At 36.7% G+C, this 17,525-nt stretch overlaps 1 protein-coding gene across 1 annotated transcript in view; it reads left to right on the top strand.

Annotated features, from left to right (window-relative positions):
- Window positions 1-17,272, top strand: part of CCDC34 (coiled-coil domain containing 34) — a gene marked incomplete at its 5' end in the record, with an annotated part of 48,065 nt that extends 30,793 nt beyond the window's left edge. Inside the window, 3 exons of the mRNA XM_082661100.1 lie at window positions 14,776-14,934; window positions 15,491-15,632; window positions 17,054-17,272. Coding sequence (XP_082517226.1) covers window positions 14,776-14,934; window positions 15,491-15,632; window positions 17,054-17,268 — 516 coding nt within the window. The 3' untranslated portion in view covers window positions 17,269-17,272. The remainder of the gene's footprint in view (window positions 1-14,775; window positions 14,935-15,490; window positions 15,633-17,053) is intronic.
- Window positions 17,273-17,525: the final 253 nt, after the last annotated feature.

The following is a 17,525-nucleotide window of genomic DNA, read 5'->3' as shown; positions in this document are numbered from 1 at the left end:
CTCCCAGGCAACGGGACACTGCCTACAGAAGCTCTGGGTGTGGGCTCAAGTCACCACTGCAATCATGGGCTCCATAGGCAGGCACGGGCCACCACTACGAGATCCACAAGAAGTTGCCAAGTGCTGCCCACACTGTCCGGGGAGTGCACAAGGGCTGCTGCACCTGCACACCCCATATCAAGGGGATAACAGCCAGCCCATGCTGAGGAAAGAGACAGCAAGCATCCAAACTAAAAGCAGCCCCTTGATTCTGGAAAAGATGGTGGAGTAGAAGGCCTTGAGCTCACCTCCTCTCATGAAAATACTATAATCACAACAAACTGCTGAACAACTATCAACAAAGAAGACTGGAACCTACCAAAAAAGATAGTTTACATTCAAAGACAAAGAAGCAGCCACAATGAGATGGTAGGAGGGCGCTTTCACAACATAATCAAATCCCATACCCGCCAGGTGGGCGACCCACAGACTGGAAAATAATTATATCACAGAGGTTCTCCCACAAGAGTGAAAGTCCTGAGCCCCACTTCAGCCTCCCCAGGCTGAGGGTCTGGCATCAGGAAGAGGAATCCCAGAGCACTTGGCTTTGAAGACCAGTGGGGCTTGAGTGCAGGAGGTCCACAGGACTGGGGGAAACAGAGACTCCACTCTTGGAGGGCACACACAAGGTTTCATGTACACTGGGACCCAGCACAAAGAAGTAATTCCATAGGAGCTTGGGCTGGACCTACCTATGAGTCTTGGAGGGTCTCCTGGGGAGGTTGAGATTGGCTCTGGATCACTATGGGGGGGGGGCAAGGACACTGGTGGCAGAGGCCCCAGAGAATATTGATTGGCTTGAGCTCTCCCAGAGGTTGCCATTTTGGCATCAAGACCTGGCCCTACGCAGCAGCCTAGAGGCTCCAGTGCATGAATGCCTTAGGCCAAACAACCAGCAAGATAGGAACACAGCCCCACCCATCAGCAGACAGGCTGCCTAAAGCCGTACTGAGCTTACAGCCGCCACTAAACACACCCTTTGACATGGTCTGCCCGCCAGAGGGACAAGACCCAGCTCCACACACCAGTGGGTAGGGACCAGTCCCACCAGGAAGCCTGCACAAGCCTCAGGACCAAACTCACCTACCAGAGGGCAGACACCAGAAGCAAGAGCTATGATCCTGCAGCCAGTGGAAAGAAGACCACAAACACAGAAAGCTAGACAAAATGAGATGGCAGAGAAATATGTTCCAGACAAAGGAACAAGATAAAAACCCACAAGAACAACTGAATCAAGTGGAGATAGGCAAACTACCTGAAAAAGAATTTAGAGTAATGATAGTAAAGATGATCCAAAATTTCTGAAAGGAATGGAGGCACAGATTGAGAAGATACAAATGATGTTTAACAAAGAGAAGATCTAAAGAATAAACAAACAGATGAACAATACAATAACTGGAATGAAAAATACACTAGAAGGAAGCAATAGCACAAGAATTGAGGCAGAAGAAAGAATAAGTGAGCTGGAAGACAGAATGTTGGAAATCACTGCTGCAGAACAGAATGAAGAAAAAAGAATGAAAAGAAATAAGGACAGTCTTGGAGACCTCTGTGACAACATTAAATGCACCAATATTAGCACTGTAGGGGTCCCAGAAGGAGAAGAGAGAAAAAGCCTGAGAAAATATTTGAAGAGATTATAGCTGAAAACGTCCTTAACATTAGAAAGGAAACACTCAAGTCTGGGAAGCACAGAGAGTCCCATACAAGATAAACCTAAGGAGGAACAAGATGAGACACATACTAATCAAACTGATGAAAATTAAATAGAAACAATTAAAAACAACAGGGAAGAGAAACAAATAACATACAAGGGAATCCCCATAAGGTATCTGCTGATTTTTCAGCAGAAAATCTGCACGCCAGAAGGGAGTGGATGATATATTTAAAGTGACAAAAGGGACAAACCTACTACCAAGAATACTCTACCCAGCAGACTGGCATTCAGATTTGACGGAGAAATCAAAAGCTTTATGGACAAACAAAACCTAAGAGAATTCAGCACCACCAAACCAACTTTGAAACAAGTGCTAAAGGAATTTCTCTAGGCAGAAAAGACCACAACTAGAATCAAGAAAATTATGAATGGGAAAGCTCACCAGTTAAGACAAACATAAAGCAAAGGTAGGAAATCTCCACACACAAATATGATAGTAAAACCAGCAGTCGTGAGAAGAGAGTACAAATGCAGGATATTGATAATGCATTGGAAATTAAGAGACCAGCAAGTTAAAACAGTCTTGTACATATATAGACTGCTAGGTCAAAACCTTTTGGGAACCACAAACCAAAATTCTACAATAGATACACACACGAAAAAGAAGAAGCAACCCAATCACAACGCTAAAAGATAGACATCAAATCACAAGAGAAGGGCTTCCCTGGTGGCACAGTGGTTGGGAGTCCGCCTGCCGATGCAGGGTACATGGGTTCGTGCCCCAGTCCGGGAGGATCCCACATGGCCGGGGAGCGGCTGGGCCCGTGGGTCACGGCCGCTGAGCCTGCACGTCCAGAGCCTGTGCTCTGTGGTGGGAGAGGCCACGGTAGTGAGAGGCCCGTGTACCGCAAAGGGGGAAAAAAAATCACAAGACAAGAGGAAGGGAAGAAAAAAAGGCCTACAAAAACAAATCCTAGTTAACAAATTGGCAGTAAGAACAGACATACCGATAATTACCTTAAATGTAAATGGATTAAATGCTCCAACCAAAAGACACAGACAGGCTGAATGTATACAAAAACAAGACCCATATATATGCTGTCTACAAGAGACCCGCTTTAGCCCTAGGGACACATACAGAGGGAATGTGAGGGGACGGAAAAAGGTATCCCATGCAAATGGAAATCAAAAGAAAGCTGGAGTATCAAAACTCACATCACACAAAATAGACTTTAAAATAAAGACTGTTACAAGAGACAAAGAAGGACACTACATAACGATCACGGGATCAATCCACGAAGAAGATATAACAATTACAAATATATGTGCACCCAACATAGGAGCACCTCAATGTACAAGGCAAATGCTAACAGCCATAAAAAAAGAAATTGACACTAACACAATAATAGTGGGGGACTTTAACACCCCAGTCCCATCACTGGACAGATCATCCAGACAGAAAATCAACAAGGAAACACAGGTCTTGAATGACATACTAGACCCTATGGACTTAATTGGTATTTATTACAACATTCCTTTGATTGTTCTCAAGTGCATATGGAACATTCTCCAGGATAGATCACATCTTGGGCCACAAATCAACCCTCAGTAAATTTAAGAAAATTGAAATCATATCAAGAATATTTTCTAACCACAACACTATGAGATTAGAAATCAATTACAGGAAATAAAAACCGTAAAAAACACAAACACATGGAGGCTAAATAATATGTTACAAAACAACCATGGATCACTGAAGAAATCAAAGAGGAAATTAAAAAATACCTAGAGACAAAAAATAAATAAATAAATAAATAAAAAATACCTAGAGACAAATGACAATGAAAACACGATGATCCAAAACCTATGGGGTGCAGCAAAAGCAGTTCTATGAGGGAAGTTCATAGCAATACAGTCTTAACTCAGGAAACAAGAAAATCTCAAAAAAACAACCTAACCTTACATGTAAAGGAACTAGAGAAAGAAGAACAAACAAAACCCAAAGTTAGTAGAAGGAAAGAAATCATAAAGATCAGAGCAGAAATAAATGAAATAGAGATGAAGAAAACAGTAGTAAAGATCAATGAAACTAAAAGCTGATTCTTTGAGAAGATAAACAAAATTGATAAACCGTTAGCCAGATTCATCAAGAAAAATGAGGACTCAAATCAATAAAATTAGAAATGAAAATGAGAAGTTACAACTGACACCACAGAAATACAAAGGATCATAAGAGACTACTACAAAAAACTATATGCCAATAAAATGGACAACCTGGAAAAATAGACTAATTCTTAGAAAGGTACAAGCTTCCAAGACTGAACCAGGAAGAAATAGAAGATATGAATAGACCTATCACAAGTACTGAAATTGAAACTGATTAAAAAGCTTCCAACTAACAAAAATGCAGGACCAGATAGCTTCACAGGCGAATTCTATCAAACATGTAGAAAAGAGTTAACACCTATCCTTCTGAAACTATTCCAAAAATTGTAGAGGAAGGAACACTCCCAAACTTTCTATGTGGCCACCATGACCCTGATACCAAAACCAGACAAAGATACCACAAAAAGAGAAAATTACCGGCCAGTATCACTGATGAACATAGACGGAAAAATCCTCAACGAAATACTGGCAACCTGAATCCCATACACCATGATCAAGTGGGATTTATCCCAGGGATGCAAGGATTCTACAATATCCACAAATCAATCCATTATACACCATGTTAACAAACTGAAGACTAAAAACCATATGATCATCTCAATAGATGCAGAAAAAGCTTTTGACAAAATTCAACACCCATTTATAATAAAAATTCTCCAGAAGTAGGCATAAAGGGAACTTACCTCTACATAGTAAAGGCCTTATATGACAAGTCCACAGCTAACATTCTCAACAGTAAAGAGCTGAAAGCATTCTCTCTGAGATAGGAACAAGACAAGGATGTCCACTGTCACCACTTTTATTCAGCATAGTTTTGGAAGTCCTAGCCACAGCAATCAGAGAAGAAAAGAAATAAGGGGAATGCAAATTGAAAAAGAAGTAAAACTGTCACTGTTTGCAGCAACATGATATTATACATAGAAAAGATGCTACCAGAAAACTACTAGAGCTCATCAGTGAATTCAGTAAATGTACAGGATGCAAAATTAATACACCAAAATCTTGCATTCCTATACACTAACAACTAAAGATCAGAAAGAGAAATCAAGGAAACAGTCCCATTTACCATCGCATCAAAAAGGATAAAATACATAGGAGTAAACCTACCTGAGGAGACAAAAGACCCGTATTCTGAAAACTATACGACGTGAAGGAAATCAAAGGTGACACAAAGATGACGTGGAAAGGTATTGTTTTGGATTGGAAGAATCAATATTGTCAAAATGACTATGCTACGCGAGGCAACTACAGACTCAGTGGAGTCCCTGTCAAATTACCAATGATATTTTTCACAGAAGCAGAACAAAGATTTTTAAAATTTATATGGAAGCACAAAAGACTCTGAATAGCGAAAGCAATTCTGAGAAAGAATAATGGAGCTGGAGGAATCAGGTTACCTGACTTCAGACTATACTGTAAAGCTACAGTAATCAAAACAGTATGGTACTTACACAAAAACAGAAATACAGATCAATGGAACAGGAGAGAAAGCCCAGAAATAAACCCACCCACCTATGGTCAATTAATCTATGACAAAGCAGGCAAGAATATACAAAGGAGAAAAGACAGTCTCTTCAAAAAGTGGTGCTGAGAAAACTGGATAGCTACATGTAAAAGAATGAAATTAGACATTTCATAAACACTATACATAAAAATAAACTCCAAATGGATCAAAGACCTAAATGTAAGGCTACACACTATAAAACTCTTAGAGGAAAACATAGGCACAATACTCCTTGATGTAAATCGCAGCAAGATATTTTTTGATACACCTCCTAGACTAAGGAAAATAAAAACAAATATAAGCAAATAGGACCTAATGAAACTTAAAAGCTTCTACACAGCAAAGGAAACCATAAACAAAATAAAAAGACAACCCACAGAATGGGAGAAAATATTTGCAAACGAAGCAACTGAAACGGGATTAATCTCCAAAATATACAAACAACTCATGCAGCTCTATATCAAATAAACAACCCAATCAAAAAGTAGGTAGAAGGCAGACTCTGGGAGGGCTGACACCAAGGAGTACTTGCCAGAACTTCTGCTTCCAGTGTCCTTGTCCCCACAGTGAGCCACAGCCACACCTTGCCTCTGCAGGAGACCCTTCAACACTAGCAGGTATTGTAAGATTCAGGCTGCTAATGTTGGCATATGCGCATTTAGCCTTAAAGAGATTAAGTTGAGAAGCAAGAAGAACTACAATCCTGCAGCCTGTGGAACAAAAACCACATTCACAGAAACATAGACAAGATGAAAAGGCAGAGGGCTATGTACCAGATGAAGGAACAAGATAAAACCTCAGAAAAACAACTAAATGAAGTGGAGATAGGCAACCTTCCAGAAAAAGAATTCAGAATAATAATAGTGAAGATGATCCAGGACCTCGGAAAAAGAATGGAGGCAAAGATCGAGAAGATGCAAGAAATGTTTAACAAAGACCTAAAAGAATTACAGAACAAACAAACAGAGATGAACAGTACAATAACGGAAATGAAAACTACACTAGAAGGAATCAATAGCAGAATAACTGAGGCAGAAGAATGGATAAGTGACCTAGAAGACAAAATGGTGGAATTCACTGCTGTGGAACAGAAAAAAAAAAAGAATGAAAAGAAATGAAGACAGCCTAAGAGACCTCTGGGACAACATTAAATGCAGCAACATTCGCATAATAGGGGTCCCAGAAGAAGTGAGAAAGGACCAGAGGAAATATTTGAGGAGATTATATTCGAAAACTTCCCTAAAATGGGAAAGGAAATAGCCACCCAAGTCCAGGAAGCACAGTGAGTCCCATACAGGATAAACCCAAGGAGAAACACATCAAGACACATACTAATCAAATTGACCAAAATTAAAGACAAAGAAAAATTATTGAAAGCAGCAAGGGAAAAACGACAAATAACATACAAGGGAACTCCCATGAGGTTAACAGCTGATTTCTCAGGAGAAACTCTACAAGCCAGAAGGGAGTGGCATGATATACTTAAAGTGATGAAAGGGAAGAACCTACAACTAAGATTACTCTATCTGGCAAGGATCTCATTCAGATTCGATGGAGAAATCAAAAGCTTTACAGACAAGCAAAAGCTAAGAGAATTCAGCACCACCAAACCAGCTCTACAACAAATGCTAAAGGAACTTCTCTAAGTGGGAAACACAAGAGAAGAAAAGGACCTACAGAAACAAACCCAAAACAATATAAGAAAATGGTCATGGAACATACCTATCAATAATTACCTTAATCGTGAATGGATTAAGTGCTCCAAGCAAAAGACACAGGCTTGCCAAATGGATACAAAACCAAGACCCATATATATGCTGTCTAAAAGAGACCCACTTCAGACCTAGGGACACATACAGACTGAAAGTGAGGGGTTGGAAAAAGATATTCCATGCAAATGGAAATCAAAAGAAAGCTGGAGTAGCAATACTCATATCAGATAAAATATACTTTAAAATAAAGAATCTTACAAGAGACAACGAAGGACACTACATAATGATCAAGGGATCAACCCAAGAAGAAGATATAACAGTTATAAATATATATGCACACAACATAGGAGCACCTTAATACATAAGGCAACTGCTAACTGCTATAAAAAAGGAAATCGACAGTAACACAATAATAGTGGGGGACTTTAACAACTCACTTACACCAATGGACAGATCATCCAAAATGAAAATAAAGAAAGAAACAGAAGCTTTAAATGACACAATAGACCAGATAGATTTAGTTGATATTTATAGGACATTCCATCCAAAAACAGCAGATTACACTTTCTTCTCAAGTGTGCATGGAACATTCTCCAGGATAGATCACATCTTGGGTCACAAATCAAGCCTCAGTAAATTTAAGAAAATTGAAACCATATCAAGCATCTTTTCTGACCACAATACTATGAGATTAGAAATGAATCACAGGGGGAAAACACGTAAAAAACACAAACACATGGAGGCTAAACAATGCGTTACTAAATAACCAAGAGATCACTGAAGAAATGAAACAGGAAATTAAAAAATACCTAGAGACAAATGACAATGAAAACACGATGATCCAAAACCTATGGGATGCAGCAAAGGCAGTTCTAAGAGGGAAGTTTATAGCTCTACAAGCCTACCTCAAGAAACAAGAAAATTCTCAAACAATATAACCTTACACCTAAAGGAACTAGAGAAAGAAGAACAAACAAAATGCAAAGTGAGCAGAATGAAAGATATCATAAAGATCAGAGCAGAAATAAATGAAATAGAAACAAAGAAAACAATAGCAAAGATCAATAAAACTAAAAGCTAGTTCTTTGAGAAGATAAACAAAATTGATAAACCATTAGCCAGACTTGTCAGGAAAAAGAGGGAGAGGACTCAAATCAATAAGATTAGAAATGAAAAAGGAGAAGTTACAACAGACACTGCAGAGAAACAAAGCATCCTAAGAGACTACTACAAGCAACTCTATGCCAATAAAATGGACAACCTGGAAGAAATGGACAAATTCTTAGAAAGGTATAACCTTCCAAGACTGAACCAGGAAGTAATAGAAAATATGAACAGACCAGTCACAAGTAATGAAATTGAAATGGTGATTAAAAATCTTCCAACAAACAAAAGTCCAGGACCAGATGGCTTCCCAGGTGAATTCTTTGAAACGTTTAGAGAAGAGCTAACCCCCATCCTTCTCAAACTCTTCCAAAAAATTTCAGAGGAAAGAACACTCCCAAACTCATTCTATGAGGCCATCATCACCCTGATGCCAAAACCAGACAAAGATACTACAAAAAAGAAAGTTACAGACCAATATCACTGATGAATATAGATGCAAAAATCTTGAACAACAAACTAGCAAACAGAATCCAGCAACACATTAAAAGGATCATACATCATGATCAAGTGGGATTTATCCCAGGGATGCAGGGATTCTTCAATGTACACAAATCAATCAATGTGATACAGCATATTAACAAATTGAAGAATAAAAACCATATGATCATCTCAATAGATGCAGAAAAAGCTTTTGACAAAATTCAACACCCATTTATGATAAAAACTCTCCAGAAAGTGGGCATAGAGGGAACCTACCTCAAAATAATAAAGGCCATATACGACAAACCCACAGCAAACATCATTCTCAATGGTGAAAAATTGAAAGAATTTCCTCTAAGATCAGGAACAAGACAAGGATGTCCACTCTCACCACTGTTATTCAACATAGTTTTGGAAGTCCTAGCCACGGCAATCAGAGAAGAAAATGAAATATAAAGAATACAAATTGGAAGTGTAGAAGTAAAACTGTCACTGTTTGCAGATGACATGATACTATACATAGAGAATCCTAAAGATGCCACCAGAAAACTACTAGAGCTAATCAATTTGGTAAAGTTGCAGATACAAAATTAATGCACAGAAATCTCTTGCATTCCTATACACTAATGATTTTCAGAAAAATCTGAAAAAGAAATTAAGGAAACACTTCCATTTACCATTGCAACAAAAAGAATAAAATACCTAGGAATAAACCTACCTAGGGAGACCAAAGACCTGTATGCAGAAAAGTATAAGACACTGATGAAAGAAATTAAAATGATACCAACAGATGGAGAGATACACCATGTTCTTGGATTGAAAGAATCAATATTGTGAAAATGACTATACTACCCAAAGCAATCTACAGATGCAATGCAATCCCTATCAAATTAGCGATGGCATTTTTTAAGGAACTAGAACAAAAAATCTTAAAATTTGTATGGAGACTCAAAAGACCCCAAATAGCCAAAGCAGTTTGAGGGGAAGAAAACGGAACTGGAGAAATCAGGCTCCCTGACTTCAGACTATACTACAAAGGTACAGTAATGAAGACAATATAGTACTGGCACAAAAACAGAAACATAGATCAATGGAACAAGATAGAAAGCCCAGAGATAAACCCATGCACCTGTGGTCAACTAATCTATGACAAAGGAGGCAAGGATATACAATGGAGAAAAGACAGTCTCTTCAATAAGTGGTGCTGTGAAAACTGGACAGCTACATGTAAAAGAGTGAAATTAGAACACTCCCTAACACCAAACACAAAAATAAACTCAAAATGGATTAGTGACCTAAATGTAAGACTGGACACTATAACACTTAGAGGAAAATGTAGGAAGAACACTCTTTGACATAAATCACAGCAAGATCTTTTTTGATCCACCTCCTAGAGTAATGGAAATAAACACAAAAATAAACAAATGGGACCTAATGAAACTTCAAAGCTTTTGCACAGCAAAGGAAACCATAAACAAGAAGAAAAGACAACCCTCAGAATGGGAGAAAATATTTGCAAACGAATCAACGGACAAAGGATCAATCTCCAAAATATATAAACAGCTCATGCAGCTCAATATTAAAGAAACAAACAACCCAGTCCAAAAATGGGCAGAAGACCTAAATAGACATTTCTCCAAAGAAGGCATACAGATGGTCAAGAAGCAGATGAAAAGCTGCTCAACATCACTAATTATTAGAGAAATTCAAATCAAAACTACAATGAGGTATCACCTCACAGTGGTTAGAATGGGCATCATCAAAATGTCTACAAACAACAAATGCTGGAGAGGGTGTGGAGAAAAGGAAACCCTCTTGCACTGTTGGTGGGAATGTAAATTGATACAGCCACTATAGAGAACATTATGGAGGGTCCTTAAAAAACTAAAAATAGAATTACCATATGATCCAGCAATCCCACTACTGGGCATATACCCAGAGAAAACCATAATTCAAAAAGACACATGCACCCCAATGTTCTTTACAGCACTATTTACAATAGCCAGGTCATGGAAGCAACCTAAATGCCCATCAACAGACAAATGGATAAAGAAGATGTGGTACATAAATGCAATGGAATATTAGTGAGCCATAAAAAGGAATGAAATTGGGTCATTTGTTGAGACATGGATGGATCTAGAGACTGTCATACAGAGTGAAGTAAGTCAGAAAGACAGAAACAAATATCATATATTAATGCATGTATGTGGAACCTAGAAAAATGGTATAGATGAACTGGTTTGCAGGGCAGAAGTTGAGACACAGATGTAGAGAATAAACTTATGGACACCAAGGGTGGAAAGCCACGGGGGTGTGGGTATGGTGGTGTGATGAATTGGACGATTGGGATTGCAATGTATATGCTGATGTGTATAAAATTGATGACTAATAAGAACCTACTGTATAAAAAAGTAAATAAAATAAAATTTTTTGAAAACGTAGGCAGATCTAAGTAAACATTTCTCCCAAGAAGACATACAGATGGCCAAAAAGCACATGGACAGATGCTCAACATAACCAATTACCATAGAAAGGCAAATCAAAACTACAATGAGGTATCACCTAACACCGGTCAGAATGGCCATCATCAAAAAGTCTACAAAGCATAAAATGCTGGAGAGGGTGTGGATAAAAGGGAACTCTCCTACACTGTTGGTGGGAATGTAAATTGGTACAACCAGTATGGAGAACATTATAGAGGTTCCTTAAAAAACTAAAACTAGAACTACCATATGATTCAGCAATCCCACTCCTGGGCATATATTTGGAGGAAACCATAATTCAAAAAGATAGGTGTACCCCAGTGTTCATTGCAGCACTATTTACAGTAGACAAGACATGGAAGCAATCTAGTGTCCATTGACAGAGGAATAAAGAAGAGTTGGTACATACTTACAATGGAATATTACTCAGCCATAAAAAAGAACAAAATGCCATTTGCAGCAACATGGATGGACCAAGAGATTATCATACTTAGGGAAGTAAGTCAGAGGAAGAGAAATATCATATGATGTCATTCATATGTGGTATCAAATTTTTTAAAAATGATACAAATGAACTTACTTACAAAGCAGAAAGAGACTTACACATATTGAAAACAAAGTTATGGTTACCAAAGGTGAAACATGGGGGGGGGGTGATAAATCAGGAGCCTCGTGATTAACATACGCACACTACTGTATACAACAAGGACCTACTGTATAGCACAGGGAACTCTATTCAATATTCTGTGATAACCTATATGAGAAAAGAATCTGAAAAGTAATGAATGTGTCTGTGTATAACTGAATCGCTTTGCTGTACACCTGAAACGAAACACAACATTGTAAACCACCTATACTCCAATTAAAAAAAAAGAAAAAAAAGTTACATTGAGGATTAGGGCTTCTTGTTTTTTGTTTGTTTAGTTTAGTGTTTAAATTTTTCCCATTTCGTGTGTCTTAATAGTAAGTTGTAAGAATTCTTCTTATATTCCTTTAAGTCCTGTAACATGTATTATAAATATTTCCTCCTTTTAATTTTTTTATATGTTTAAAGAGCAGAAATTTTAAATTTTGGTTAAGTTCCATATTTCTGTTTTTTCTTTTATAGTCTGTGGGTTTTGTGTTCTATTAAAGAAACGTTTGCCTATGCCACGGTTATAAAATATTCTCCATTGTTTTCTTCTAGAAGTTTTATAACTTCAGCTTTTACCTATTTGCATTTTGAGTTAATTTTAATGTTGGCATGTGACAAGGGTCAAGGTTCATTTTTTTGGAATATGGATATACAGTTGTTCCAACACTGTGTTGAAAGATAATATTTTCCCTACTCAGTTACCCTGACATTTTTATTTCAAATCTATTGACCAAATACGTCTGGGTCTATTTCTGGACTGTATTCTGTTCAATTGACCCATTTCCTATGCCAGTACTACACTATCTGCTTACTATAGCTTTATATAGTAATTCTTGAATTTAAAATTCTTCTAATCAAATAGTGTAAGTCTTCCATCGTTTTTCTTCTATTTCAGAATTGTTTTAGCTGCTCTGCACCTTTTCCGTTTAGAATTAGCTTATCAATTTCCCTAATCATGCTTGCTTGAATAGTGCCTGATACTATTGGGATTGCATTAAATATATAGATCATTCAGGAGAAAATTGCTATCTTACTAATATCAAATTATAAATCTATAAACATGATTTTTTTTCTATTTAAGCCATATTTATCTGTTTTTTTCTTCTTTTTTTTTTTGTTTTCAGTGTACAGGGGTATTATACGTCTTTTTAAAATGTATCCCTAAGTATTTCATGTTTCTGATGAGAGCAGTTATCTTGACTTATTCCTAATATTATCTTGTAATTTTCATATTTGGTTTGGACTTTAGAGAAATAGTGGGCTCCTAAAATGAGCTTGGAAGTGTTCCCTTTTTCTGTTTTTTAAAACAATTTGTGTAGTAATTGGTACTGTTGCTTCCTTAGACATGTGATAGACTCTACCAGTGAAGCAACTGGAGGCTAGAGTTTTCTTTGTGGGAAAGTTTTAAATTCTGAATTGTTTTACAAGTAGAGGTTCATTCAGTTACTCTGTTTCTTCTTGAATCGGTTTTGGAAAGTGATGTATTTTTAAGGAATTTTGACATCTTATTTAAATTGAATTTATTGGCAAAAAATTGTTCTCAGCGTTCTCTCATATGTATATAAGAGATATGTAGTGATCTGTCATTTACCATCTGTGCGACCTTGGGCAGATTACTTAACTTCTTTGTGGAGTTTAACCCAATAGTTAAATTCCAGCATTATTTCAATGGATATTGAGTTCTCAGCAAGAAAGGATTTCCTTTTGCAGCTATTGGCAGACCAACAATAAGGAAATACAGTAACCTGGGGAATGACAGGGGCTTTAATTTTTTTATTCTTTGGCCTCTCCTCGAGGCTTGTGGGATCTTAGTTCCCTGAGGAGGGATTGAACCTGTGCCCTCAGCAGTTAAAGCACGAAGTCCTAACCATTGGACCACCAGGGAATTCCCGTGCTTTGATTTTTAAGACCCGCCTTTCCTGTACAGCACTGGACACATGTTGTATGTAACTGATGTTCGTTACTTGGGTCTTACTTGAATTGCTTGTATTAAAGTATTCTACAAGATGCTTTTAAGGGAAGAATTTCTTGGCTCATATTTCTTTGCTCGATGAAGGGTGATGTATATGGCATTTGTATTGCATATACTTCATGTTTGCAGATTATTTTCTAAACCTTTGATAAAGAGAGCTAGCCATGTCATTGGTTATTTAGAATTTAGCTGTGTTGGTAGATTATCTTTTGAGTGAGAAAAGGAAGAAACATTGACTTATAGTCTGTGTCAAGTTTTTTCTTCAAGGGGCTAGATAAAATTTTAGGCTTTGTGGACCATGCAATCTCTGTTGCAACTATTTAACTTTGCTGTTGTGGTGCAAAAGCAGCATAGACAAGAAATATGTAAATAAATGTGTGGCCACATTTCAGTAAAACTTTGTTTACAAATACAGGTGGTTGATGGACCATATTTGGCCTGCAGGCCATAGTTTGCCAATCCTTGGTCTGTGTAAGGCGTATAAGAATTACATAGCCAGAGATTTGTCTGTATGTGCCCTTATAGCAGTACTTAATGGCCCAAAATTTCTGCTCTGTAACTCTTTGATGGTGAAAATTTATCCAAGTATTTGTATTGGCAAATTGTCTGGGGAATGTGTACACATGTGGCTCCTGTTTTAGAGTGGGGGTAAACATCCATCAAAAAACACTAAGATTCAGGACAGTCTAATAGGTCATAATTTCTGTCCACTAATTTACTCAGCAAATCTTTATAGAACACCTACTATTTACTTAACACTGTTCCAGTCTCTGAGTGTACTTTGTCAAGCAAGACCTTTGTTATGGCCATCATGAAACGTATACTCAAGCTGGTAGACTAAAATTGATCAGGTAAGTGCAGGTATGTTATATATTTTCATAAGCCACACTGTGTCAACCACTATTTTACCACCTATTTTAAGAAATAACTGAAGTTTAGAGAATTGCTGCATATAACACTTCTCCCTTGTATGAGGATGATTACAGATACTCCAATTAAAATTCCTTCATTTTTATTTAAGAAAAGAAAAGAAAGGGAACAAAAAATTAATAAAGAAAAGGAGGAAAAAGCAGCAAAGGAGCTGGAGAAAGAACATTTACAAGAAAAAGCAAAAGAAAAATATGAAGAATGGTTAAAGAAAAAAAATGCTGAAGAATGTGAGAAGAAGAAGAAAGAAAAGGTATTTTCACTAAAGTGATCAGTTAGAATACATGACTTTCGTGTTTACATGTGCCAGCTATATTGTATAAAGAGTTTCTAATAGAAAATTGGCACTATCTTATCATAATATAAATACATGTAGCTACCCCTACTTGTTATACTATAATTAAGCTTCAGAAATGAATATGCATTTGTGGTTTTCTTAGGTTGAGAAGTATTAATAAGCCTATTGATATTTCTGCAGTCAGGTTCAAACTTTTTATTGTTGTTTATGCTTTTAAATATTATTCAATGCACTTTTATGGAAAGTTTTATTACATTATTATAAATTACTATTCTATTTTAAAACAGCAAATTGCTTTTTTCTTAGGTTTAATGTCATTGTTTAGAGGCAGCCACCTTCATATCACATCCCTGATCATGTTAAATTTTGCTCTCTATAGAATTATGATTCAGTATTTCTGATCAGAAAGCCATTGGGATGGGGAGCTACTGGGGAAAAGAGTCAGTAGAATTTGAATAGAATTTTTAGTTACAGAATATCCCTGGAGATTCTTTGGTCTTGTCATTTTAAGGAAAAAGAAAAACAACGGCAGGCTGAATTACAGGAAAAAAAGGAAATAGCAGAAAAAAAGTTTAAGGAATGGTTGGAAAATGCAAAAAATAAACCTCGTCCAGCTGCAAAGAGCTATGGTTATGCCAATGGAAAACTCACAGGTTGGTTTTTATGTTATGTGGGTTACATAAATATGGCTTGCAGGAGTGAATATTATATATTATGTTTCCTTTTGACAGAAATAGAAATGTGTAAAAATCTTTTTTCTTTCAAATTACTATTTTCTGGAAGATTATAACATACTGTATTCCTGTGGAGATACTACAAATTTGTTGTCATTCCCTAAAACCAGATACATTTTAAAGGCAATAGTGGTAAAACTGCAAAGTAATGATTTCTAAGGTTAAGAAACAAGTAAAATTTTCTTACATTCCTTGGATTTTAAAGCCTTAATCAGGATATATTGAAGGGGTCATTTTCTTCCCCTTTTCTAACCCTCTCTGAGGCAGAGCTTCCAGTGTCTTTGGCACATTCTTTTTGCAGGGTGGAATACTAGACAGCACATGAACCAGACACAGACCTGGTTGGCCTTTAGACTTGGTCTGATTATAAATGGCAATGCATGTTTTTCTTTGTACTTCATGTTGGAAGCTCATGCCTTGCTGACAGCTGCCTTCACTTGTTTAAGTGATTTATTATTAAAAATACTCCCATTCTGTTTTGTTCACACAATAGGACATATTCCAGACTTTGTTTTGACCATCGTGGTGAAGTGTGTGTTGACATATCTATGCAGTCAAAGTGGGTTGCCAATGTCTGAATGACACATTCCTGCTGTCAGGATTTAGGCCTCTCCTGCATGTCACAGAGGTCATCCATTACAGCTACCGAGCAGGGTCTGCTCTGTTTTTTTGTTCTCTTATTTGAAATAAGAGTAATAAGCAGTGGTTTTAACCAAATGATTGGATAGTAAAGTTAAAACTTAGGTGGAATATACATATTGACTAGAAGTTAATTGGTGAAATAATGGATTATTTTATTTTTTGCATTTAAATAAGTTTTATTCTAATAAATATCTTTGCAAATGCTCTACTGCTCTTAATTATCAAAATTACAGTGACATTATGAAATCTGATTGACAGTGATTTAGAATTTAAGTGGTTCTAAACAAGAATCTTGATTCACTTTAGCTACATATGCAACATACATTTTTTCTGCAAACTTTAGTGTCCAACTAGGGGAAACATGTACACAATCAGCAGTTTCCCAGACTGAGTTAAAATGAAGATTTTGTTCTTTTTAAGGGTTCTAAAATTAATTTCTTAGGAGAACTTTTATGAGTTTCTATATATATAGATGTGAACATTAATGTTCTTTGAATGCTTAGATTTATATTTTAATTTTTACTTCAATACTTACTGTGTTTGAAAATATTTGAGAGTTCAAGTTTTAAATGAGTCAAATTGGTTTATCAATGATATTTTTGCCCTTTTAACATTTTTCTGTGAATTTTAAAATATGTAGTTTCTTTGATCTCAAAAAGTTTTCTTCTTGTTTTGTTCTGATTTTTTCATAATTTTAGGTTTTTACAGTGGAAATTCTTATCCAGAGCCAGCCTTTTATAACCCAATTCCATGGAAACCAGCTCCTGTGCCTCCTCCCAAAGGAGCAAAGGATCTATCAGGAAAGAAGACTAAAAGGCCTGTGATAAGCCAGCCAAACAGGTCATCCTCTCTGGTAATGCATAAATCCAGAAGCAGTCTTTGCCTTGGAACTCTGTGCAGAATACAAAGATAGTAGATGTGGGAAATTACATGCTTTTACCTGGAGCTATTTAATTTTAAAATCAGAAATTGTTTTTTTACTGCTCAATTAGTTGCTCAACATTTGATGTATTATTGATAAGTTCAAATTCTTGCATTTGTATACAGAGTCCTTAGAGTTAATTGAGGAAGATATTTTATACATTTTCATTTTTATAAATGCTTCAAGGTTGATCTTGGCATATTGTTTTGCAGGATACGTGACTGAATCTAACAATTGTGTTTGTATTT

The sequence above is a fragment of the Grampus griseus genome (genome assembly GCF_964374135.1).
Source record: "Grampus griseus genome assembly, chromosome: 8".
Lineage (NCBI taxonomy): Eukaryota > Metazoa > Chordata > Mammalia > Artiodactyla > Delphinidae > Grampus > Grampus griseus.
This window is presented reverse-complemented; position numbering and strand designations above follow the sequence as displayed.